The following is a 27,906-nucleotide window of genomic DNA, read 5'->3' on the forward strand; positions in this document are numbered from 1 at the left end:
TTCCCGAAGAATTCATGTTCTTTATTAACAGATGTATCCAAAAGAAATGTAGGAAAGGAAAACAGTAACTGACCCTTTGCATACTTCACCTGTGATATTCTATAGCATTCATAAATACAAAACACTGGAGCAGGTTCACAATCTTGGATCATTTGCATTTTTACATGTTGTGCTGCATTGCACTTATTTTAATGGAGAATGTACAAAGGTCCTCAGTGCTCTATTTTGACTCTCTATGTACTGCTTCCTCCACTGCTCTTTCCAGAAGTTCCAGTCTTCTGGAGCCTGCTAGTGCTTGGCTGCCGGGGCATTCTTTGGACCGATCCTTCCCGGCTGCAACGTTCTGCCAGGCCTTGGGTCCCGCTGACGGCAGAATTGGTTTTATTTCTCCCTGGATGGACAGATAAATATGTTAACTTTAAAGTTCTAATCTGACATCATAACTGCACCCAAGCTGCTAGTGTTCCTCGAGAATTCATGTTATAGGTAGGGTTTTATTAGATGAAATTTTACCAGCATCCAATATAGACACAAAACTCATGAACTGTAATTTAACAGATGTCAAGTAGCATAAATCCCAAACAAACTGCAGTAGTAGAACTAATCATATTCATCACAATTTGTTCCTTAGCTAAATCAAATAGCATAAATCACTTTGTTTTTTAACAGGTTTCAGAGTAGCAGCCGTGTTAGTCTGTATTTGCAAAAAGAAAAGGAGTACTTGTGGCACCTTAGAGACTAACAAATTTATTTGAGCATAAGAAGTGAGCTGTAGCTCACGAAAGCTTATACTCAAATAAATTTGTTAGTCTCTAAGGTGCCACAAGTACTTCTTTTTCTTTTTGTTTTTTAAATGTGTGAACACATTATGTGATTACTTTCATTTAGCATAGGAACACCAGAACCAGAAATTGCAACTAAGGAAAAATTTAAAGAGCATCTAACATGTCAAGGCTAGGACAAGTGAACCAATGTTCCAGAGTCTATGCCCCTCACAAGCCACAGTGACAGGGTCCAACCCTGCAGAGCCACTCCTGTTTGTCACTTTGTCAGACTAACAGACCTCTCAACTCTCCTGGGTATTCTTGTCATGCTCTGGAGTTTTCTGGAAAGCATTTGGATTCTACACAGAAGCTGCCACTCACAGATTGCCTTGCTGGGTTCACAAGGGAGATAGAATACTCCTCCTGAGCCATCTTGCTCTTATCCTACCACTGCTAGCTGCGTCTATGATTCAACACAGCCGCAGGACAAAGCACTGGGTAGCACTATGCAAGCTGGAGGGGGAGAGGGCAGGAAGTGTGGTACACACAGCTAGCAAGAGACCTCGAGGGGACCCCTTCCACGTTCAGCAGGAGAAAGGGGACAAACTGAGACTTGCTTCAGGCAGGGCAGGTGAGGGGAGAAAGAGACCAAGTGAGGTGTGTGAAGAGCAGGGCCTGACACACCTCCCTGCATTGGGAGAGAGCTGTCTTAGAGGAGGCACATCATGTAGGGTGAAGAAAAAGGGTAAGGAAAAAATTACACAAGTGAAAGGTCAAAAAAAAAAAAAAGGGAGAACAATCTACCTTAGAAAAGGATGAGAAGGACGGAGCTAACAAACAAACAGGCTCCAATGCTTTAAAGAGTTTTAGAAATACACACACCATAAAGAGATCAGAGCAAAAGGCAGGCATTTGATCACTAATTTAAATAATTTTTCTGCACAAATTAGTTACATTAATTACCTGATTAGGATGTTGAGATATTTTGTAAGACAACTGACTGATGGCTATACAATAATTAGTAGCATCCCACTTATGTTGTTTAGAATCCATCATCTCTGCAATTTCCTTGGCCAATAGAAGAGTGAGCTGTAGAAACTTTATTCCATTATTAGAACATAAGAATGACCCTACTGGGTCAGATCAAAGGTCCATCTCACCCAGTATCCTGTCTTCCGACAGTGGCCAGTGCCAGGTGCCCCAGAGGGAATGAACAGAACAGGTCATCATCAAGCGATCCATCCCCTGTCGCTCATTCCTACCTTCTGCATTACTTACCCAAGAGTCATTCCTATGTAGTGCCATTCCTGCCCCCTGAAAGCCACTACTGCCAACAGCACAAATTTACAGCTTAGTGCACTAGAGAAACACTCAAATGGCTTCCAAAGAATAAAAATGTAAGTGGTTCATTTGCATCTGTAAATAGTTTGACAAACTCAAGCAATAAACAGCAAATGAATTCATTTGCCTCAGACATGTCAGTTGCTCTTTAAGAAAAATCTACTACTGTAGATTTCTCATCTGTCAGCCCAAAGCCAGCCAGCCAGCTTTCCAATTCTCCTTTGCTGAAGCTCAGAATCACTCAAGCAACTTTACTAATGAAAGTGCTGTCAATGAAAGCGCACAGAAAGGAGAAATTTAACTGTACGTCATCAAAGACGGCAACAAAATCATCCCCAAAGATTATCTGATTTTTTTAGCAAGCAAGCAGGTGCATGTTTGCGCATGTAAATACCTTCCTCTCTTGAATGCACATGTCCAGTTACAGTGCAAATCCTCCATTTGTGTGGGCACAAAGTAACGTATGTCTTTCTCACAAAAAGGGGCTCTGGGCCCACAGGATAGGCACACAAATGCCCAACTATCTGGCTACTGGACATCTGGCCCTTTATCCTCTAAATGATCCGAGGAATGGAAAACCTGTCTTATGAAAGGAGACTCAAGGAGCTTGGCTTGTTTAGCCTAACTAAAAGAAGGTTGAGGAGAGATATGATAACTCTCTCTAAATATATCAGAGGGATAAATACCGGAGAGGGAAAGGAATTATTTAAGCTCAGTACCAATGTGGACACAAGAACAAATGGATATAATCTGGCCATCATGAAGTTTAGACTTGAAATTAGACGAAGGTTTCTAACCATCAGAGGAGTGAAGTTTTGGAATAGCCTTCCAAGGGAAGCAGTGGGGGCAAAAGACCTATCTGGCTTTAAGATTAAACTCGATAAGTTTATGGAGGAGATGGTATAATGGGATAACATGATTTTGGTAATAAATTGATCTTTAACTATTCATGGTAAATAGGCCCAATGGCCTGTGATGGGATGTTAGATTGGGTGGGATCTGAGTTACTACAGAAAATTCTTTCCTGGGTATCTGGCTGGTGAATCTTGCCCATATGCTCAGGGTTTAGCTGATCGCCATATTTGGGGTCAGGAAGAAATTTTCCTCCAGGGCAGACTGGAAGAGGACCTGGAGGTTTTTCGCCTTCCTCTGTAGCATGGGGCATGAGCCACTTGCTGGAGGATTCTCTGCTCCTTGAAGTCTTTAAACCACAATTTGAGGACTTCAATAGCTCAGATATAGGTGAGAGGTTTTTCGCAGGAGTGGGTGGGTGAGATTCTGTGGCCTGCGTTGTGCAGGAGGTCGGACTAGATGGTCATAATGGTCCCTTCTGACCTTAGTATCTATGAATCCTCTAAACTATATTAAACTCCTCAGAAAAAAAGAATGAACACTCTAAAGACCATTTTATGTTTATATAAATAAAGGTATGATGTCAGTCCTCCCATTTTGATCAATGGCAAAGCTCCCATTGATTTCAATAGGGTAGGGTCAGACCACGTGTTTGGAAGCAACACCACAAGGCCCAACAATCAGAGTGGGTATGCTGTGTGCACTTCTGCCTCAACACTTGTATTAAACAATACTGAACATTAGGGAAATCAACACATATTAGTGCAACCCATGAAAGGACTGGATTTCAAGAGACTTTCCCATACAGTAAAGAAACTGATACTGATGCTAACAAAAGGCTCCCCCACTTAATTGAATTGACACATGATGTCCTGTTATTTTGAGGTGCATACTTGGTTGTTTTTCAGAGAGACCCAGTGTTCTGTAAAGATGCAACACGATACAAATACAAGTGATACTCCACGTGATAGATCAGGCTTCATTTGACCTCAAAAGACCAGAGACGATGACGGCAGTAGGAGCAGTCAAGTATGTGTCCTACAAATGGGCTGAGGTACGTTCATAAGACCAGGTGCCTACAACTACATGCAAGGATACATACACCAGCTTGTGATGTTCATTCTTCCCTTCAAATAATACTGAGATGGGTTTAAAACCTAGGTGGTTCAATAGATAGATGTATTCAGGAGGCAGGAAAGGCTGCATGGTGCCACTACGGAGTGCACACTGGCAGCAGACAGGATGCTGCAGTGGCATAGAAGCAGGGTCACAAAGGTGAATCAGACCTCAGGGAATGCTTCCTGTAGTCCTCAGGTGTTTTTAAAAGTAGCCACCTACAGCACTGTTCTCTTTGCCTGCTCTCTGCCCAGACTGATGTTGCTGCCCCCTTCGTTCCTCAGTAGCAGAAAGGACCGTGGAGGTTCCCCATCCCCAATGGAGCAGTGTTTTCTTCCCACAGGGAGAGACCCAAGGCTCAGACCCTGCCTTTAAGCCCCCAACTGCTCTTACTATTTCTGTTTGTAACACAGTGAGGGCAGTGCTTCGAACCAGGCTCCAGTCAGGAAGTGGACATGAGAACTGGGAGAAACTAGTCAATTTGAAAACCAGACTTAAAAGCTCACAGCTGCTGCCCAGTCCTGAGCCCCTGCAAGGATCAAGGGGGTGTACACACACACACCCCTATTTTTAATTTTTTTTCCTCTCTTTTGTTTTGTGAGACCCAGACAAATAACCGGGGAAAGCAACAGACTGGCCTTAGTGGGAGAACAGTAACACTGACTCTACGCACAGGCCCGGCAGAGATGCAGAAGCCATTTTTTTATTCCCTTCTTTCAGTTATAATATTTGTTCTTCCTGGTAACAATAAGATGTAGTGGGTGATTTCACAGGGATGGTGTACCCTTTATGCAATCTACATGTTAACGTAAAAAGGTTGCTCCAGTTAGCAGCTCCTTATAATTCATGCACAGAAAGGAAATTAGTACAAACCTTGCTTGAATCATTGGCAGGTTTTGAAAAATCAAACGTGTCTTAAGCAAAGAGTTTAATTCCTGTGGCCTGGCTGAAAAGCACCGAGGGCTGAGTTCCCCTCCTGTCCCTGGCCCCACAAGCAGACTACTAAGGCTCTGCTGTTCTGCTCCCCTGACTTTCTCTTCCAGTAGATGCTTTACAGCCCACTCCACGCACAGCTGTGGCAAAACTCATCCTAGGCTCCTTAACTGGGAACACATGCCTCTAGCCCTGACCCTTGTGCAGTGCAACCCCTGGTGGAGTACTTGTGCCTATGTAGAGAAGCCCTGAAAGGGAAGTGGCTGGGTAACAGAGAGGGAGGGAGTGGGAAAGATCCAGCTCTCCTTTACCTCCTTTCCTTAACTCAATGACTCATAAGAGGTCAGAGAGCACTCCAACAAACCACCCTGTCAGCTGACACAGGGTGTACTGACATGAGTGTTTTTAACAGTAGCATGAAAAGAATCATAGAATCGTAGGACTGTAAGGGACCTCAACGGATCCCCTAGTCCAGTCCCCTACACTCAAGGTAGAACTAAGTATTACCTTGATCATCACTGACAGGTGTTTGTCTAACCTGCTCTTAAAAACCTCCAGCGACAGAGATTACACAACCTCCCCAGGTAATTTGGTCCAGTGCTTAACAGCCCTTACCATTAGGAACTTTTTCCTAATGTCCAACCTAAATCTCCTGTGGTGTATTTTAAGCCCATTACTTCTTGTCTTGCCCTCAGTGGATAAGCAGAACAATTTATTACCCTTCTCTTCATGTACCTTTTATGTACTTGAAGGCTGTTATGTGACCCCAGTCTTCTCTTCTCCAGACTAAACAAACCCAATTTTTTCAATCTTTCATCATAGGTCATGTTTTTTAGACCTTTAATCATTTTTAATGCTCTCCTCTGGACTTTCTCCAATTTGTCCACATCTGTAATAAAGTGGGGTGTCCAGAACTGGACATAGAACTCTGGCAGAGAGACCTTAACAGTGCAGAGTAGAGCAGAATTATTTCTGGTCTTGCTTTCAACACTTCTACTAATACATCCCAGAATTATGTTTCCTTTTTTTGCAACAGCACTATATTGACAACTCATATTTAGTTTGTGATCCACTATAACTCCCAGATCCTTTTTTGCCATACTCCTTCCAGTCATTTCCCATTTTGTATTTGTGCAACTGATTATTCCTTCTGAAGCGCAGTACTTTGCATTTGTTCTTATTGAAGTTCATCCTGTTTAATTCAGACCATTTCTCGACTTTGTAAAAATCATTCTGAATTTTAATCTTGTCCTCCGAAGTGCTTGCAACCCCTCCCAGGCTGGTACCATCCACAAACTTCATAAGTGTACTCTCCAAGCAATTATCCAAATCATTTATGAAGATACTGAATAGAAACAGACCTAGGTCAGACTTCCTGTGTTGCTGAGGAAATATACTGCAGCATTCTGTAATAGCTAGAGTTTCCTAAGAGCTGAAGTTTTCATGCCCAGGTGTATTGCATTGCTGCAATTTGACTGAGAGGTGACAAAGGCATCAGTAGTATCTGAGGCCAGATCATTGCTGCCAGGATGGGACAGTGTCTCCTAGACAACTGGAGATGTTAGCAATAGTTACGAGTAATGCTTTCTATGTGAGAGATCATGATCAGCTCTACCATTTGATAGGCTTCTGAAGTCGACCACTAAATGATGATTCATATCAGCACTACTGACACTGCATCACTGAATAACTAACAAATAACAGATGACTTCAGGAAATTCAGATGTGCTAAGGAAGAATGTCCAAACAATCTCTGAGATCATTCCTGGTTTACAAGTAAAGGAAGGCAGAAGATTGTGGAAGTGAATGACTGACTAGGTAAGTGGAGGAGGGGTTTGAGTCTGTGGAACACTGGTCCAAATTCTGGGAGAAAAGGAGGCTGTATAGTTTGGATGGCCTCCAGCACAGTAGAAGGGGAACCAATCTCCTTGGGGACAGGCTGGCTAGAATTATTGGGGGGGATAAACTATTTTTAAAAGGGGAGGGTAAAGGGAGGGAAGAAATGAGCATTAAGCACAAAAAATGAGAGGTTGAGAACACAATTAAATCAAGGAATCAAAGGATACGAAGAGAAGAAATTCCTGAATTGCCTATACACCAATGCTAAGAGCATGGTTAACACCAAGAGGAATTGGAATTGCTCATTTATGAGTGTAAATTCAATATAGTTGGTATTACTGAAATCTGGGAGGAAGATTTGCACTACTTGAATGCTAAAATCAATGGTTATAACTCGGGCTGTTAAGTGATTAAAAAAATTAATTGCGATTCATTGCACGATTAAAAAAATTAAACATGCTTAATCGCACTGTTAAATAATAATAGAATACTATTTTTTAAAATATTCTTGGATGTTTTCTACATTTTCAAATATATTGATTTCAATTACAACAAAATACAAATTGTACAGTGCTCACTTCATATTTATATTTGATTACAAATATGTACACTGTAAAAAAACAAAAGAAATAGTATATTTCAATTCACCTAATACAAGTACTGTAGTGCAATCTCTTTATCATGAAAGTTAAACTTACAAATGTGGAATTATGTACAAAAAAATAACAGCATTCAAAAATAAAACAATGTAAAACTTTAGAGCCTACAAGTCCACTCAGTCCTACCTCAGCCAATCGCTCAGACAAACAAGTTTGGTTACAATTTGCAGGAGATGATACTGCCCACTCCTTGTTTACAGTGTCACCTGAAAGTGAGAACAGGTGTTCGCCTGGCACTGTTGTAGCCGGCGTCGTAAGATATTTACATGCCAGATGCGCTAAAGATTCATATGTCCATTCATGCTTCAACCACCATTCCAGAGGACATCCGTCCATGCTGATGACATGTTCTGCTCGATAACGGAGCAGACCGACGCATGCAAAGCAGAGCGGACCGACGCATGTTCATTTTCATCATCTGAGTCAGATGCCACCAGCAGAAGGCTGATTTTCGTTTTTGGTGGTTCGGGTTCTGTAGTTTCCGCATCGGAGTATTGCTCTTTTAAGACTTCTAAAAGCATGCCCCACACCTCGTCCCTCTCAGATTTTGGACGGCACTTCAAATTCTTAAACCTTGGGTCGATTGCTGTAAATTGCTGTAGCTATTTTTAGAAATCTCACATTGGTACCTTCTTTGTGTTTTGTCAAATCTGCAGTGAAAGTGTTCTTAAAACGAACATGTGTTTGGTCATCATCTGAGACTGCTATAACATAAAATATATGGCAGAATGGGGGTAAAACAGAACAGGAGACATACAATTTTCCCCAAGGAGTTCAGTCACAAATTTAATTAACGCATTATTTTTTTTAACAAGCATCAGCAGCATGGAAGCATATCCTCTGGAACGGTGGATGAAGCATGAAGGGGCATATGAATGTTCCGCATATCTGGCACGTAAATACCTTGCAACACCGGCTACAAAAGTGCCATGTGAATGCCTGTTCTCACTTTCAGGTGACATTGTAAACAAGAAGCAGGCAGCAGTATCTCACGTAAATATAAACAAATTTGTTTGTCTTAGCGATTGGCTGAACACGAAGTAGGACTGAGTGGACTTGTAGGCTCTAAAGTTTTACATTGTTAGTTACATAACTGCACTCAAAAACAAAAACAAAAAAAAATCTACATTTGTAAGTTATATTGTCACGATAAAGAGATTGCACTACAGTACTTGCATGAGGTGAACTGAAAAATACTATTTCTTTTATCATTTTACAATGCAAACATTTGTAATAAAAATAATATAAAGTGAGCACTATACACTTCGTATTCTGTGTTGTAATAGAAATCAATATATTTGAAAATGTAGAAAAACATCAAAAAATCTGTAATAAATTTCAATTGGTATTCTATTGTTTAACTGCGATTAATCATGATTTTTTTTTTTAATCACATCTTGTAGTGATATGCTCAAAGAGCTCAATGTATCTAGCTTCAAAAAGTGAAGGCTAAGGGGTGACTTTACAGTCTACAAGTATCCGGATGGGGAACAAATTATTTAATAATAGGCTACTCAACGTAGCAGAGAAAGATATAACACGATCTGATAGCTGGAAGATGAAGCTAGACAAATTCAGACTGGAAATAAGACATAAAATTTATAACAATGAGAGTAATTAACCATTAGAACAATTTACCAAGGGTCAAGATGGGTTCTCCATCACTGACAATTTTTAAATCAAAACTGGAAGTATTTCTAAAAAGATCTGCTCTAGGAATTATTTTGGGGGCAGTTCTATGGCCTGCGTCAGACAGGAGTTCAGACTAGATGATCACAATGGTCCCTTTTGGCCTTGGAATCTATGAACCTTTCCTAAATTGACATTTACTTAAGCTAGACACACTTACCTCCTTTTATCTTTTGTAAAAAGTCAGTCTCTCCAGTCCCCTAATAATTTCTGCTAATAATTTCAAACTCTCTCTCTCTGATATGTTAATATATTTCTGGTAACGTAGTGCCAGAGCTGTACAGAGAAGCACCTTTCTTAGCGCCGTACTCTGTGAAACAACTGTTTTGCATATGAAAAGAAATTATTTATCTTTAATAATTGGGAGTTCAAGATATGTTGTTTTTGTGTGTTCTACTTCTGGTGTGAACGTGCCCTATGTGCTGGAGATCAGAACGCTTTAGCCAACAGTGTATGTTGTAGCACCAAGTTCACTGGGGAGCAGAGATCCTCCTCCCTTAGAGGCCATAAAAGAGGCAGAGTGACCAACTGAACCCCAGTTCCTGCACCACTATCAAGTCCAGGTCATTAGACTTGGCAATAGTGAGGAAGAGAGGGTGGGGCACGGAACACATAAAAACACACCTCAAAGAACTCCATTTACTATAGATAAGTAACTTTCCTTTCTTCTGTACATCAACAGAACCATTCTTCTCCAAATCTGTTAGCCAGACAGTTTCCATGCTGTGAGGTGTAGTGACAACAAATCCAGATGATACATTGTCCCGTTGTTCTGAGGAATTAAGTCTGGTAGAAGATGTAGAGATATCGGAAAGGTCAGTGAGAGTTCTGATTTTTGTGAACCAGTTTATTCTGAGAAAAACATCTGCTTAGATGGTCTGCCAGAGTGTTGTATAGGCAGGTGAATTGCAGTTAGTTACATTGGGCTGGATACGCCAATTCCATGCAAAGACTGCTTCCCTGCACAATTGCATTGATCTGGTTCCTCCCTGTTTATTTACATAAAACACTGTGTGGCACTGTTGGTTCTTATCTGTATACTCTGATCTTTGAAATGAGGTAGGACAGAAAATTTCCTACCAATAATTTCCTTTCACCTCACGTCTCCCACAATTCTGAATGTGTGGGCTGCTCTCCTCTCTGCTGCTTGTGAGGGCAGATCAGTGTTTTGACTCTACATGGTCTGGCCATGTCCCCTCTGCTCCTACTTGCTGCCCGATAAACTATTCCCAAGCTGTAAAATTTGCATAACATTATTAACAAATATTCCAGAGATAACATAACTATGTACGTTAGACCAGAGAAGATGGACATATGGTATGATTCCATTTAATATCTGACCTTGAGTCATAAGCCATGCAGGGTGGGTAGAACTGAAGAAGACGCTGCTAGCAGAAAGGAAGTTATTGTTAAGAAATGTTCTGTTCTGCAGCCCAGTGTCTCCCACAATTCTGGACATCTGGGAAGTAGTAAACAGCTAACAGACGTAGGGAGGGTTATGGAACAAAAGTTCTGTAGGAAAGAATTATCCGCCTTTGTATTATTACTGGGCCATTGCCTGCAGCAACTTCCTTCCAAAGGAGGCCTCTGCAGAAGATAAAAGTTCCATCTTGTAGTGCTTAATGAAGGGGTTAGCTGTAGACCAATAGGCCACTTTGCAAATTTCCAAAGTGGACACACTTGTTCAGCCCAAGACGTTGCTCAGGATCTCACACGATGCGCCTTAATCCCTTCTGGGACAGAAGGCTCTGACGATTTATAGTCTTCCACAATGCATAATCTAATCCATCTAAAGATGGAGGATTTAGAAAATCTGAGCCCCTTGCATTTCAGGTGGATGAACACAAATAGGGAGCCCAACCTTCTCATGGATTCTGTCTGCTTGAGATAGGTGTCAGGCGAGCAATGACAATCTAAGATGCGGTGAGCTGGATATTGTTGTTTTGGACAGAACAAAGGAAGTACAGCTTCTTGGGAAGCGTGGAAGGACAAATCTACCTTAGGAAGTAAGGATTCTAGTGTCCCGAGCATGACTTTGCCCTTGTGGAACAGGCAGTAAGGCTCCAATATAGATAAGGCTGCCAGTTCTAAAACTCACCTGGTGGCCCCAACAGCTACTAAGAAACAAGTCTTAACAGATGAATAAAAGGCCAACGCTGGAATCAGAATCTCAAAGGGATAGCTTTTCAGAGCCATGAAAACTAGCAGAAAGTCCCATTTTCGGAACAGAGGCCTGATGATTGGTCTGGCTAATCGGACTGCCTGAAGGAAACTGGCTACCTATGGGTTGTCTGCCAGGGAACCTGAGGATCCTGAGAATAGCATGCTACTAAGAGTGGACACCTGACATATGATAATGGATTAAAGGCCTCTGTCTATGCCTTCTTGGAGAAAGTCCAAAATGATTAGCATTTCAGGATTTCTCGGATCTGCGTTGTGCTCTTGGCACTAGTTGTTGAATCTGGACCAGATAGAGGAGTATGCTTTTAGTGTCGATACTCTCCTAGATAAAAGCAATCACTCTGAAGTACAAACTAAAACCTTCTAGTGCCTCCCTCTCAATAAGCAGGCTGTCAGTTGGAGTCACCTCGTGTACAGACAAAAGATGACCTTGTAAAAGGATGTCCCGTCTCCACAGAAACTGGAGCAGTGACTCCAGTGTCAGCTCTATCAGGTCTGAAAACCAAGGTCTTCTCAGACATTTGGTATCATCATTGTCTGTTCTCATTTTATTTTCTAGACCACCTTCCCCAGTAGTGGAAATGTAAAAAGTAGGCCCTGTGGCCAACAGTGTGATAAGGCATCTGTCCTCATGGATCTGGGTTCTGCCTCCCTTGTGACATATTTTTGCCTCTTTGCATTAAACAGGTCAGTTGAAGGGAGACCGAACCTCTGAATAATGAGGTTGAAAACCTCCTGATTAGGTGCCACTTGGAGCTGTTGACCACCCCTGTGCCTGCAGAGGAAGTCTGCCGTTTGGCTCAGGTACCCATTGATAGGGATTGCTCTGAGGGAAAAGAGCAACTGTTCCCCCCAACTCTTATTTCCATTGCTTCTGTGTGGAGAATTGAAGACTCCTTGTTCCCCCTTGGTTGTTTAAATATGTGACCGTAATCATACTGTCTGATTGGTTCTCCCCTTAAGGTGGGCTGGAACCTTCACAGAGCAAGCTTGATCACATTCAGCTCTAGGAGGTTTATGCTGTAAGCCTTTTCCCTCCTGGCTCCAGAGGCACTGGGTTGTTTGGGTCTCCAAGTGAGCGCCCCAGCTCTCCAGGATGCCATCAGTCGCAAGGACTAAAGGATCTGGAAGATCGATGGATATGCCTTTGTTGTCATTGTTGTGGACTGACCACCACTGTAAGGAGCTGAACACCTGTGTTAGAACTAGGGTTGCCAATTGTGGTTGGATGTATTCCTGGAGATTTCATCACAACATAACCTTTAATTAAATATTAATCTTTAATTCCTGGGGACTCCAGGCCAATCCTGGAGGGTTGGCAGCCCTAGTTAGAAACTATACTTGATCTTTCATACGTTCCAGGAGTGTCCCACACCTTTAGTGTGAAGACTTGAAAACAGGTGATTGTGCCCATAGACTGGTTTCAGAGTAACAGCCATGTTAGTCTGTATTCGCAAAAAGAAAAGGAGTACTTGTGGCACCTTAGAGACTAACCAATTTATTTGAGCATAAGCTTTCGTGAGCTACAGCTCACTTCATCGGATGTCCATGGACTGATCCCTATGCATGACAACAGGAATCCTGGAAGTTGGAGGCACAGTGCTATGGTAGACCTCCTGTGGCTCTGCAGCAAGAAAATAAATTCCTGGATGGAATCAGAAAAAACTCTTCTTGGCACTGATGCCATATGCCCGGAGGAGATTCAATGTCTGAGACATGGTCATGTGTGCTGCTGACTGTGATAGTACTCTGACCAGAATGTTGTCCAGGAAGGGATACAGGTGAGCTCCCTGCAACCCAAGTCTGGCTATTATCTGGCCATTACCACCACCATCTTTTAAAAACACTGGGGGCTTAGGACAGGCTGTACGGGAGTGTTCGGTAGTGATGTTTCCTGCCATAAGCAAACCTCAGAAGTCCGCAGTGGCTTGGTCTGATAAGGATATAGAGATATAGATCTGCTAGATCTACTGAAGTCAAGAAGTTCCCCTGGGACAGGGATAACACCATAGAGACCGGGGTCTCCCTCAAACTTTGTTTTCTTCAAAGTTTATTGAGCCTTTGAAGGCTGAGAATGGCTTTGATAGCCCCGGTGTACTTCCGTACAATCAAGAACATGGAATCGAACCCGAAGAACCTTTTTTTCTGAAGGAACATTATCACTCCCATATCTGGAAGACAAGATTTCTGGATCAGATTGCATTTTATAGGGTCACTGGAGCTGGATGACTGGATGAAGAATGGTTTCAGAGTAACAGCCGTGTTAGTCTGTCTTTGCAAAAAGAAAAGGAGTACTTCGAAAGCTCATGCTCAAATAAATTGGTTAGTCTCTAAGGTGCCACAAGTACTCCTTTTCTTTTTGGATGAAGAATGGACAGGGTGGAGCCTGCAGGTCAAGCAAATATCCCTAGCTCACTATTTCCCTGACCCACTTGTCTGTGGTTGATGAAAACCATTCTTCTAGGAAATGGGAAATTCTGCTCCATATCTTCAGCTCTGGACAGAGGCCTATGCAATCTTTGTCATAAAGTGGATTGGGTGGGGAGGGGGGGGGGAGAGGTCACTCTGGATTTTCTTCCTGGACCTCAATTCCACTGTGTTCTCTTGAGCAATCTGTTGCCCCTTCGCTGGTATCTCCGTGGCAACAGGGAGTGAAAGAAGCACCTCTGTCTGACATCCAGTCTATATTCTCTTCCAAGGGCACTCAGTGGAGAAGGGATAGACTGTTTGCATTTGCCACCTTACCAGCCACTGCCTTATTCAAGTGTTCTCTACAGAGGAGAGCACCTGTAAACTTGACCAAGCACAAGGCCTGCTTAGAATGAAGATCCACCTTCCAGAGTTGGAACCACACGTGGTGTCTGGCTACTGAGCTGGAAGCTATGGCTCAGGCTAAGAATCTCATCACATCCATTGACGCATCAGCTACAAACACTAATGTTAGGGAGACTTTCTTTAAAGTAAAAAGAAAAGGAGTACTTGTAGCACCTTAGAGACTAACCAATTTATTTGAACATAAGCTTTCGTGAGCTACAGCTCATCCGATGAAGTGAGCTGTAGCTCACGAAAGCTTATGCTCAAATAAATTGGTTAGTCTCTAAGGTGCCACAAGTATTCCTTTTCTTTTTGCGAATACAGACTAATACGGCTGCTACTCTGAAACCTCTCTTTAAAGTGGAGCCAAAGTCAGCATGATCTCTGTGCTTAAACGCTTTGAGATTTTCCAGCCAGGAAAGAGATGCTCCTGCAAAGAAGGCAGCTACCAGGGATGCTCAGAAGGTGCTGGAGGAGTCTTCAAAGATCTTTTTGAGAGTGGCCTCCATCTTTCCATAGAGTCCTTAGGGTAGAACTCTACCATATCCCTGGCGAGGGATGCTAGAGTGGCACCAACCTTCGGTATATCAGCAACAGAGCTTTTTGGTCCTTGACTATTTACAGAGCCTGAGGTCACTCTTGTTGCAATGCTTGCGTTTAAAGGACTTGTTCCATTGAGTAATAAATCACTTTCTCGAAAGAGGCATGAAGGGGTATCAGAGCTTCAAGGGAGGATTTTAAAGGGAGAAATTTACTCCAAGGCTTATTCAAAGGAGCCTGCTCAGGTTTCAGAGCCAAACAGCTTGCCTCCCTCAGTGGAGGAGAGAGAGGAGGATGAGGAGTTAGAGGACTTGTATCTCCTGGATTTTTTGTGCTTTTTCTTTCCTTTTTTAGATTTTTTAACCTTTTTTGTGCACTTTGAGAGCACAGCAAATCTGCTGAGGCTCTGGTGAGGCCTTTTGCACCTTGCCTTCCTTAAGGCTCTCGAGAGATCTGTCTCAGATCTCTAGGTCCTATTTCCTCTGGGAAGTGGGGGCTCATTGTCAGAGCCCTCCTGGTTGACTTGGGAGGAAAGGGGTGTTGATCAGAAGCCCTGTTTCCTTCCCCAGGGCACTTGAGATCCACTTTAAGATTTGGAGGGGAGGAAGAGTACCTGTTGTCCCACAAGCCTTCTTTGTTCTGCAGGGGCCCCTGGAAACTTACCACTGGAGTTGAGTGGTCAGGGTCCACTTTGTTTCTGGAGCCTCTTCCTGCTCTGCACTGTGGCTCCTGGTCCATTTTTTCCGTTGGAGTCACCGCTGCCTCCGTGGGTAGGGGACTCTACCTGCCTGACTTCTAATTCCATTAGGTACTGAGGCTAGGATTGGTTAGCTGGATACAACTCACCCTCTGCCAAGCCTGGGAAGGCTACCTCATACACATATATAAAGCATCGCTTGGATTGAACCCAGTGCTTTTTTTGGCTGCTCTGCTCTGTAAGGCAAAGGAGCTGGCAGGGAGATGCTGCAGCAAAGGTTCAGGGAGGGTTAAACCTCTGAAGGATTAATCAATCCAGGAAGGAGGAGAAGAAATGCTGAGGAGGGAGAATACTGCTCCTTAGTGCCCAGCCGGTCCATCCTGTGAACAGCAGGGCAATAGACCATCTGTAGCCTCCCCTGCAGAAGACGGCAGTCTGGCAAATGGGGTCACCAGAGTATATGAAGCCCATGACCAAAAAGCCAGAGACATGGTTCTTGCTGTAGTACATGGATTGTTTTGCAATTGATTCACCAATGCTAGCATGCTGTCAAATCTGATTTGCTGCAAATATGCTCAAGCCGTGGAATCAATAGAGCCCCCCAAAATTCTCTCTTTTGTGTCAGGCTTAAAATTAGACTTTTTCATGTTCACTCAGTTCCAAGCTGGAGAATACGTATGACGTACTTGTGACAGCCTGACAATTTCCTGCAATACCCTGAAAGAAGTTTACTGAATTAAGTTAAACCTTACTGAACTGGAATGAATCCTTTGGGGAATGTGTGTGTCACTTGTATTAAAAATGCAATTGTGTATGTGGTATTGTGGAATTGTATGAACCTTCTCTAGTAGGACGGGGATGTTAATGTACTTTCTCTGTTACCACCCTTTGAAGCCATCCCCTGGAGAGGTGCCCATATACTAGTTCAAACTGGATTCTCCAGGCACCACAAGATAAACAAGATTTCTTGAATATATAGCCTGGTTTTAAACTGGCTCGGGGCCTTCTTCCTGAACCAGCAAACAGACAGGAGCCGTGGTCCATAGAAGGCCCCAATCTTTAAAGTAGTGTTGGAAGGACTGGACCTGCTGAAGCCCCACAAGACTACATTTTTCTTCTGAACTGAATCTGTGATTAACTTGTAACCCCAAGGAACCCTCATGGGTGAGAATCTGAAGGATTGTTCCTGCAGAATCCATGTTGAAGTTGAGATGAACCCTGGTAAACTTATTAGCATGCATATAGGTTATTTTATTGCTTTAAATGTGTTTTTTTTCTGTAGTGTTTTAACCTAAAGAATAAAATTGGCTTGCATAGAAAGAACTGTTTGGTAGTTTACTTCTGTTGACAATCACTCATCAGCTGCTGAAGAGAAAGCAAGCAGATCCACTTGGGCAGCCTGTCTCTTCTGGGAATAACACAAGGAAGGCAGGGAACTGTGCAGCCTGGAAATACACCAGTCTGAAAGGAGAGAAACGCAGGTCTGCACCCAAAAAGGCAATGGCTGGGTAGCTGGAAGCCTGAGAATTGGTGTTTTTGCTAGACCACTGAGAGGAAATACAGGGACAGTTGCCCTGACCCGTGACATTTATGGTGGCATCGGTGGGATCTGCAGCAGTGTGAACTGCATAAGTATCAACAGCAGTGAAAGCAAGTTACCTAGAAGGGAAAACCACAGAGCAAAAAGTCTCAATAGTCTTTTTGGGAAAGGAATAGTGATGAGAGAGACAGAGAAAAATGAATTATGAACAGCTGAAGAAAAATCAGCTGGTTGAGGTATGCAGAGAAAGGCAGCTTAACACTGAACAGACAAAATGACAGCTAGTAGACCTGCATTATTCTAAATGACCAGTCAAGGAATGATGGTCCAGGTTTGCAGAAAACCTCCAGCTTGCTGGCAAAAGGTCCACCACCCTGGAGAGAAATAGAGAACAGACAGACTGACAGAGGAAACAACTATGTTCTGTCCTGACCAGCACACCACTGTAACAGGAGCGGCAGACAGCCTGGCAGGAAAGGCAGAGAGTATCTGGAAATTCAGCACCTTGGGGACCAGAAGCAAAAGAGAGCAGACCAAGAGCAGCAGCATCAGTGCAAGAGAGAAGGTCAGGGAGTGTCAGGAGCAGCTTCAGATGGAGAAACTGCACAAGTAGAACTGTAGTCTGGCTGCCGTTGCCTCCAGCAAGAGGCCACTTGATCCTTGCAGGCTCTGGGAGCGAAAGCCCAATAGACATCGCATGTGTCCAACAGACATGCTTCTCTCAAGCAGAGATGGTGGGCATATGACTTGAGACTACCCTGGGACTGGAGACACACTGTTTCAGGGATGCAGCAACACTGACCTGGATGGATCCAGAAGGCAATTTAACTAGGGCAAAAGAAAGGACAAAGGGCAAAAGAAAGATTCTGGAAGCTCGTGGTGCAGATGTGTGGGAATATGCAAAGGCCATCTCAAAGAGTAACCTCATGCTTCAGGGCTTAAACCAATCTTGGGGACAGCTTATCCTTACCATGGGGTTTCTTACACCTTCCTTGTAGCATCTAGTGCTGGCCACTTACACCCTTGAGTCTGATCCAGTCCAGAAAATCCTGTGACTTGAAGTGAAATCAACAGACCAAAAGGTAATTCCTTGTGTACTGGAAATAGTTGATGCTATGCAGAATCTCAAATAGTTTTGATAGGGAGCTCAGGTACTGAAACGAAGACATGAACAACTCCAAAGCAGTCTAGAAGTGATAAGTAAAGGATACTGGAGACCAAAAACAGGGGGAATGGGAAACAAACTGTCTAAAACTGGGTTGTGGCTCTAAAGCATACCATCACATTTGAGGCCCCAAAGATGAGGAGGTAGGATTACAGCAACAGGTAGAAGAGTTTTCAGTGTCTCTCTCTTCTGCTATTGGTGTTGCGGCTAAGTTTCTATTTAAAGCTGAATTTTGCTTCCTCTCCAAAACCTACCAAAAAAAGTCAGATCAGCATGCAAACAGGTAAGTCTGGGGCCACAGTGGAGTTTGTGGAGAAAATCTGAAGTTATTTTGACCAAGGTGAGTGTAGCTTTACTGAGGGCTCTACTTCCTAGAAAGCTTCAGGGTGATCAACCTTTGGATTGCAAGCATGGTAAATATTGGTCTGACAGCCAAGAGGACGCATCAGCTTGGCAGTGCTAGTACCTAGGAGCAGCTTATGAGGAGAGGCTGAAGGAACTGGGATTGTTTAGTCTGCAGAAGAGAAGAATGAGGGGGGATTTGATAGCTGCTTTCAACTACCTGAAAGGGGGTTCCAAAGAGGATGGATCTAGACTGTTCTCAGTGGTAGCAGATGACAGAACAAGGAGTAATGGTCTCAAGTTGCAGTGGGGGAGATTTAGGTTGGATATTAGGAAAAACTTTTTCACTAGGAGGGTGGTGAAACACTGGAATGCGTTACCTAGGGAGGTGGTGGAATCTCCTTCCTTAGAGGTTTTTGAGGTCAGGCTTGACAAAGCCCTGGCTGGGATGATTTAACTGGGAATTGGTCCTGCTTCGAGCAGGGGGTTGGACTAGATGACCTCCTGAGGTCTCTTCCCACCCTGATATTCTATGATAAGCTTCTTCACCAGGTACAGAGGAAATTATAGAACTGGAGGGTGGGAAGGTATGGCTCTCCTCTCTCCTCCATGCCATTGGAGGCAGTGAGGAAGCATGGGTATTGAATGGGGAGGTAGCTGACAGGCAGACATCCTTTATGGCATTCCCCCCTCCATTCCTAGCACAAGCCTCCTTTTTCCCCTGCCTCCAACCCCGCATCTCCTCCTGCTCAAGGGCTGCCCCACTGTCTTCCATAGAATCATAGAAATCAGGGTTGAAAGGGACCTCAGAAGGTCATCTAGTCCAACCCCCTGCTCAAAGCAGGACCAATCTCCAACTAAATCATCCCAGCCAGGGCTTTGTCAAGCCTGACCTTAAAAACCTCTAAGGAAGGAGATTCCGCTATTTCCCTAGGTAACCCATTCCAGTGCTTCATTGTTGCAGGGTCCTGAGCCACCAAGGAAGCAGCACCCAACAATTATTGGAGTGTTAGGCACTGCAAGAAATACTGTTGTTAGTCTCTAAGGTGCCACAAGTACTCCTTTTCTTTTTGCCTGAAGAGGGTTAGGAACTGCAGGAAATACTGCCTGAAGAGGCCAGAGACACAGAATCCTGCAGCCCCCTGGTTAGTCCACGCCAACTATTTAAATTAGGACATTGTCCCCAAGAGCTGTCCAAGCAGGAATGAAGACTCTTTCTTGCTACATACCTCATCTTTGCCCTATCTCACTCCTGACTTCTGATCCCAGCTTAGCTTGACGTTGGTATTCATCTCCTGCCTCACCTTGATCACTAGTCTTGACTCCTGCCTTTGACCCCAGCCCGGTGAAAAGTACCGGCCCAGCTGCTTCTGCCCCAGCCATTGTGCAAGGGGGAGACAAACAGCATCAAAATCTACATGTCACAAGTTGGAGTAACGGGGTGACTTCTGCACCCAGAAATATCTCACTCACAATAAGTAATTCGATGGGCTGGTGATCAACTCCTTTGCAACTAGAAACAGAAAATAATGTGCCCTGGGGCCTTTCTATGCGTCAGGGCTCAGGATCTTAGGCAGTGAATGGCATCTTGCAAAGCTGGGCAAGGTCCCTGCTACATCTTCTCACCTTTTCCACTGCTCCACAGGACAATACAAAACATCAGAATGAGATACAGCTTATGCCTTTTTGGATGTTGAGACTATGATACTCCGGCTTGATTAGCTCAGCCCTGGATCTTCAGATGCCTGTCTTACAGAGCTCTGCTATTTCAGGACCAGCGAGGTTTAAAATGGATACTTGGATGAAGTGGTGATTACCCTCATGGAGCCCAACAGAGAAATCAACATATAGAACTTATTCTATTGGCTGGTGCAAAGTCCATGGTTTAACTACCATGTTAAGACAGTGAAACATATCCTTGAGTGACCCCAGCCCAGGAAGGCTTGGTTATGGGTATATAACAGTGTCCAAGCAAAAAGATCAAGTCTCTATAGTAAAAAGTTCTTAGCATGTTCAAGAAAAGGAAGTTTTTTGTACAAACGCCAACATCAAATGCTTTCTTGATCATCAACCTTATTCCAGTCCCAGGGAATAGACATGTCCTTGGAACCTCATTCTGCTCTTTACAGCATTACCTAGGTTGAACCCCTGCAGGAGCCGTTAGGTTCTCTATCCAATGGAGTAGGCCTTTCAAGGGCTACAATTTTCATTCTGATTTTTTTTTTAATTTGAAATTGGGAGCTCTCTCTAATGAGGCCCCGTATTGTACTTTTAATTCAGATAGGTGGTCCTCACAACTATCATAACATTTATTCCTTAAATAAATCCAATAAATATTTCTTCTGTTCAGCATTGAAGTCCAGTCTTTAGGAGCACACTGACAATCTCAGGGCAGAGTAGTAGTTTCTCTTGTATTGAGATCTGCTAGATGGCCATTTGTTCACCAAATTCTGAAAACTGGTCATCCAGTCTTAGCCAGCGTCATTTTTTTTTTTTTTTTTTTTTTACCTTTTGGCAGAGTTTTTCTCCATGCGGGATATCCATATTTAAAGAATAATTTTGCTTCCCACTCTTGAAGCACATTGACACAAAAAATCATTTTAATGGCTCCAAGAATAGGAAAACTTATCCATACTTATCTGAAAATTGCCTTTTTTTCAGGTAATAAGGTCCACAGATCCGGCCCATCCTGTAGTCTAGTGGATTATGCAGAATAGAGATGAAAACTGCCATCTTCCATGCCCTAGGGAAGATAATTCCTCTTCCCAGAAAGCTAGCCAGTGTCATCAAATCTCCATCAGCACAGTGACCCCTCCATCCAAGACCAGAATCTTCATACCTTATACCCTTTCCTTCAGTGCACACTGCAACTCCAAATCAGGACTCCTCTTGATATATGTCAGTAGGATCCTCACTGTCCTTGGGAGCCTTTGCTGCTCAATGACAGATCACAGGAGGGGTTAAGTGCTATAATGTTTCCAGTTCCTCTTGTCATCTCTACAGGGAATGTGTTACAGCCAGATTGGAATCAACATAGTTCTGCTTTCCCCATTCCTACAGTCTTTTTATTTTAATGCTAGCACTCCTGTAGGGGGCAGATGTTCTTAACTGAGTTTTCAGATTTTCCACTGTTTTGAAAATTCCTGTACTGATGAGGACAAGACAGTGTTGAGTGCATCCAACCATAACTCCACACTACCAGACTTTTGAAAGTAGGGTAATGAGGTATTTTGATAGATTTTGAAAAATGCTTGTAAACTAGGATGGGTACAATGTTATCATGGAAGCTATTTATTAACTGACTCCTGCAGCATCATTTTGTTTTTTAAAAACTCAAAGAGAAACAGAGACTTCACAAAAGTTTCAAGTAAGAGTAATTTTTTTGATCTTTCAACTAGAGAAGCGCTGCTCAATTCCATGCAATTCTCACAAGGGCGGGGGGGTGCGAATCTATTTCAGTCTGAGTTACTTTTTTTTGGTAAGTTATAAATTTCAATTTGTCTTTATAATGCAATCCTGGCTGCAATCTTAGCTAGGGTGTGACTACCCCCTTTCCATAATTACACAGCTTTCTGAAGTACAATAGTCATACACTGATCAAAACTTGCAGTTTAATCCTCCACAATTTCTTGAAAATCCAACCCAGTTTGTCCCAACAGCTAACAAAAACATCCATGCCCTAAGAATCACCTCTGACCTTCCAGACCCCCACATTGTTCATCTTCCAGTTTGTCTAAAACTACCTTTGATAACCAATCTGACCATATCATTCTTTGCCTTGAATCCTTCAACTGGCTCCCCCACTTGTCCTGTCCATCCCATCAAGTTTCAGCTTCAAAACCCTGCAACACTGCCCCAGGTCTCCACCTCAGATGCATATCATCATGTGTCCCCTGCTTTCCAACAGGGATGCCCAACTTTGCTACCCCATTTGGCTGCTTTTTCAACACTCCCATCTCTACCACTTTTTCTATACTACTGTAATGCTAAAAAACCACATGACTTTTCAGTGCTCTAGGTCTTGCATTTGTTTCCTAGATCTTCGGGGTTTTTTAAAAAAGAAAAAAGCACCTTTCAGGTGTATGTGTGTTCAGGTTACTGCTTTAGTTCACAAACTTTCCCCAAGAAATACTTATACAACAGAGTGTATTCAGATGTTTCAGATTTTGTTTGTACTGTTCATCTGAGACTCAGCTATTCTCAAGCTATTTTGAGTTCAAATATTTTCATGAAGTACTTGATGCAATTGGTTTATTATGCCTTATGTTTTTAACTGCACAAGTTTAACTCCAAGTGACTTGCCACCATCCCCATTTGGCAAATGGCTGTAGTATATACGTGACATACCAGTAGGGGGAACAGTAAGATGTACTCAGACAAATCTGATAGTCATGCAGTTTTGTTCTGTGTAACTAAACATTGCATATGAAACCTGGAGTTGCCTTCTGCTATTACTCAATTTTACTATACTGCTTCTGTGCTCTATTGTTTAAATTGTATTGAATACTGCTCATATCACTCAAGTTGCGTACTATTTATAACTTTGCCACAGTACAACAACACATTACCTGTGTATCTAAGATTGTACACAGTTATATGGTGTATTATAGCTGGAAGTGTCCATTGCATTAAAGTTGCCAAGCACTTTCCATTATAACATTGTTTTCAGTTGCTTGCACTGGGCCTCAGTGAGCCTCCTGCAGTATTCTGCAGGGTCCACACAGAGCTACAAAATGCATCTGAGATATGGGCAACATGAGACTCCATCAGCCATCTCCCCCACCACCCCAAATATTTTGGGGCCAGACACAGAACGATGAGGATAAAAGGAGTATTGAACTGCCCCATTCCCTAGAATGCCATCCATCTTGTGCACTGATGGAGGCAGGTGACACGTGGGGAAAAAGGTATGACAGCATGAAATTGGAGACTACTGTAACACATACACAGAGGAGCAGAATTAAGGTTGAATGGGATACCTTCACTCTGGCAGTTCCTGACTTGAGTGCATTTTTAAAAAGTTAACATTCTTGTAATGTACTTTTAAAAAGTGGAACTGGACATTATCTCTGGGACCTGTAGCACCAGGGCTTCATTCAGGAAGTTTCTGCTTACATAATTTTAAGAACTATGGAAGACAGAAATCTCAACCCTATGCTGTTCTGTAGCAATTTTCAAGATGTGCATGTTTAAAATGAAATTGGTCTGTGAGAGTTTTAAGCTCTAAAGGTTTATTGTGATCATGTTTTTCGTCCAAGATATCCCAGCTCAAAAGCAAGCAGGCATTTCTCACCCATGTATGCACAGCAGCATATACTGAAATGGCTACAATACAACTTGTTTGGAAATGGATTTTAAATGTACAAAAATCACACAATGGCTATAGAGGTTTGTGCACATGCCATATTTAAGTGTGTTGGCTTCCCTACCTCAGCCACAATCTTTAAAGTTTAGTTTTTAAGACAGAGTGACAGAACTCACCCCATCCCCACTCAAAAACAGCTAAAGGGATTTTACTCAAGCTTCCAAAGACAATTTACTAGAAACAGAAGAATGGAAAACTTCAACCCAAAAAGATAACTTTCTGAAACGCACATAGAAATCAGAAAACACAGGCCTTAAATGGAAACAGGGGTTTGCAAGCCTTAAGCCTAATGGCCAATGCATATGAGCGATATAAATTTGAGCATTATTTGTCTTTGTAGTGAGTCATCTCCACACAAGCTCTCCTGTAGAGTGCACGCACCAGTTTGAGCTTATAAAAAGTCACTGATAAAAAACCTTGACAAAAATATCCACCATTCACAGGAAGTTCTTAGGTTCCAATTCATTAAGAATGGACAGCCTTCAGGGAAGCTCTGAGTGGGCAAAGCAGCCCACCCTCACGCAATGGTCTGCAGGTTCTGGGCCACAATATGTAATTCCTAAACTTACTTCTCTTGGTTGTTTATGCGTATGGCATTTAGTCTAAGACAGAGGAAGAATTTTTCACAATAGATTTCAGTCTCTTAATTCAACAGCAAAGTGAATCAGTTTTCGTTTTTAAAGTAAGATTTACATTTTATTTTTAACCTGTAAGTTTTAATTATTTTTAAAATTACCCATTCCTGACCGTTTGTTAACATTAGTATGTATTGTTTAGAGGGTACACCAGTTCGTTTAGTCTAAACTTAAAGGACTCACAATGCAAGTGTGATTCTTAATGTCCTAACAGACTGCACCAACCCCAGTAGGTAAACTAATAAACACAACCTGCAAAAGGAGAGAACAGGCAGCAAGAAAACTGGAAGGAACGAGGGGGACCTTGAGAGAAAGGCGAGCAAGCATCAGCAGGACTGTAGACCACAATCTTAGGGGCTGTTAGTCTTGGAGATCGAAGGGCAGAGGAAAAGGAGAGTGGTGCAGGGATTTTACTGTTCTTGGCAGAGAGAAATGAGACCTCTAATTCAAAGAGAGACATAGAAACACATTAAAAACACCATATGTCTATTGAAAAAAAGAACAGAGTAGTGAATATGAATGTTCAATACCCTTAGAGAAAGAAGAAAAGTTGTCTCTTGAACAATGGTAACATATCTCACATGCTTTGTTAAATACATCAATTTCATAATCTTGTCATCTTAACAGTCTACTTTTATGTTTCCCCTCTAAAATTCTGAAGTCTCTAGATGAACAGCTTAGACTTGAATAGTTATTACATTAAACTACTGTTAAACAAAAATCATTTCATAGTAATAAATGTACCAATATTTTTCTCAAATGTTTTCAAATATAATTTCATAATTGCACTTTCCACATTGCTTGCCAGCCATTAATCCAGTAAAACAAGTCTTTTAAGCATACAGTGCATTTTCCTGAAGTACTTAATTGGTATTTTGAATTAATAAACCCCAACATTAAACAAATGTTGTAAATAAATGTACAAGTGTACATCATTTCCTAGGTAGTATCTAAAAGTAACTGTGATGCTTTTCTTTTCTTTGAAGGAAGTACGCATCAAAGATGAAAAAAAAGTTACTTTAAATACCTAAAAGTCTGTTTTACTGTTGTTTTAAACAGCTAAAATGTGATCCTTTATTCTGGTACTGAATATTCATTTTCATATTCATATTCATTCTCTTCATATTCATTTCCATTTTGGCCAAAGCCAAGCAATGTGGAGTCCTGCGGAGCCACACCACAATTGTGTCTCCTTTATACAATCACCCACAGCCGCTCACTGCAGCCAGGTGGGGTGAACTGGAATTGTACTTTGGCATCCTTTAGTTTTGATCAGGTGTCACATCCCATCCCAAACTAAGCAAGCCACTTACACAGAACTTTTAACTGCTAACAATTCAGAGTAAGAATAAAGGCATTGCCAGAAACATACAAGTCTGTATCATTTGCATGATAAACAGCTCTCATTTTCACTTTCAGCATCCACTGCAATTTTGTTTTCCTATGATTTAATATAATTTGTTTCCAATATTAAAGACTTCCAGACAGCTACTTCTGAACCAGTTTAAATTTGGCATGCTCAGTTTTTGTAATCCTTCAGAAGCAATGCAAGGGAGGCTCAGCCGCTCTTCCCTAGCAAGGCCAGACTGCTTTGCTAGTGATACTGCGGGTATGATCAAGAGGGATACGACAGAAGGAAAACCAAGGAAAGAAGGGGAGAAACACTAAAAAGCAGAGGATGAAAATTGCACACCATAAGGCCCTGCACCTAGAGTACAGTTTTTGGTCCCAGATAACCATAAACAGGTACGAACATTTGCTTGCATTTACAGTGGAGTAACTAATATTAACTGGTTTCAGAGTAGCAGCCGTGTTAGTCTGTATCTGCAAAAAGAAAAGGAGTACTTGTGGCACCTTAGAGACTAACCAATTTATTTGTGCATACGAAAGCTTATGCTCAAATAAATTGGTTAGTCTCTACGATGCCACAAGTCCTCCTTTTCTTTTTGCGAATACAGACTAACACGGCTGCTACTCTGAATCCTCTCTAACATGCTCCTTCTGCTTGTCACAGTATCTATACCACACTTATCACTATAACCTGAGTGCCTGCTGAAAGCATGGTAGGACTAATGGAAAGAACATTCACTAGATACAGAGGAAGATGCATCCAGCCCTCCTGAGCAGGAAAGAATGTCACCTCCACCTGAGACAGGGGAAACTGAGATACAATAATATACTTCCAAAAAAGAATGGAAAGGAAGATATATGTACATTCTGTTGCTCCTTTTTTTAAAAGAAAAATAGGTCTGGTGCCTTTTGCTTCTTTGTGAAAAACTAGAGCCTGATGTTTTTATCAAAAAAGGTCTCTTCCTACTTCTAACAGTGTTAGAAATTAGACGGTCTAGTATGATGGTGATGAGAACTGGAGAGTAGGAGTAAGACCTGATCTACACTTAAAAGTTTTACTGGCACTGCGTTCTCAGGTTTGTGATTTTTTGTTGGGGTTTTTTTGGCCAACAAAACTATACTAGTTAGAGCTATAGCGTAGGTACAGGTATATGAGACCACACTCAGTTTAGGTTGTTTGGTTTTGACATTTTCAATATGCTAGTATGGCTAAAGTGGCTTAAATTCAGGCTTAAGTGATGACATGATAGGCAACAAGAGAGTGTCAAATGAGCTAGGAAGAGGGCAAGATTTTTATTCTGTTTAAAAATCCTTTTCTTTTGCTAACATACAACGTGAATGTCTAACTGGCATCTTGTATAAATGAAAGCTCCCAGCAACAGACACCTCCTCCGTCCCTCTAGTCCTGCAGCAAAACTAGCCGTGGCAGGCCCGAGATTCCTAAACGGCAGGGATTTGCCTGCTTGTCTGCATACCGCCCTTTCTCGCCGCCTTGCCCCAGCAGAAAGCGGCAGCCACGGGCCTAAGCCCGGGCACCTCCCTGCAGGGAGAGGGACGTAAGACGAGCCCAGCGGGAGGGGGCCCCTAATAAGCCGCGGCTCCTGACCTCTCGTCTCGGGGCCGGTCTCGGCGGGGCCGCTGGGAGCCAGTCTCTGCCCGGCGCACATGGACTTCAGCATCTGGAACACGGCCAGCGGTGCCACGTTCATCCGCAGCAGGTCCAGCAGGAGCCTGCGGGGAGGGCGCAGCGTCAGCAGCTCGCTCAGCCTGCGCGGCCGCGGCCGCCGCCACCCCTCCCCCGCGCGCGCGCGCCCGCCCCCCCACCTGAACACTTCCGGGTCGAGGCCGATCCCCGCCGCCTGCGCCAGCTCGAACAGCTCCGCCTCCTCCGCCGTGGGCAGCTTCCGCCGGGACCGCACCGAGGCCCCCACTTTGCTCAGGGCCGCATCGAGCCCCGAGTCCACCCCGCCACCGGCCAGGCCCTGGTCAGACATTCCCGGCACAGCCAGGCACGGGCCGGAAACGCGCTCACCCAGCGCCGGCGTCCGGAGCCAGACAGCGCACACCCCGCTTCCTGTTCAACT

At 43.0% G+C, this 27,906-nt stretch overlaps 1 protein-coding gene across 1 annotated transcript; it reads right to left on the reverse strand.

Annotated features, from left to right (window-relative positions):
* On the reverse strand, window positions 1-27,906 carry LOC144272137 (mitotic-spindle organizing protein 2B-like). Its single transcript, XM_077830005.1, has 3 exons — window positions 27,647-27,906; window positions 27,429-27,553; window positions 1-391 (listed from the first exon to the last, which is right to left on the reverse strand). The coding sequence occupies exons 1-3, from the start codon at window positions 27,814-27,816 to the stop codon at window positions 234-236; spliced, it is 453 nt and encodes a 150-aa protein (XP_077686131.1). The 5' UTR covers window positions 27,817-27,906; the 3' UTR covers window positions 1-233.

This window comes from Eretmochelys imbricata, chromosome 11 (assembly GCF_965152235.1).
Source record: "Eretmochelys imbricata isolate rEreImb1 chromosome 11, rEreImb1.hap1, whole genome shotgun sequence".
Lineage (NCBI taxonomy): Eukaryota > Metazoa > Chordata > Testudines > Cheloniidae > Eretmochelys > Eretmochelys imbricata.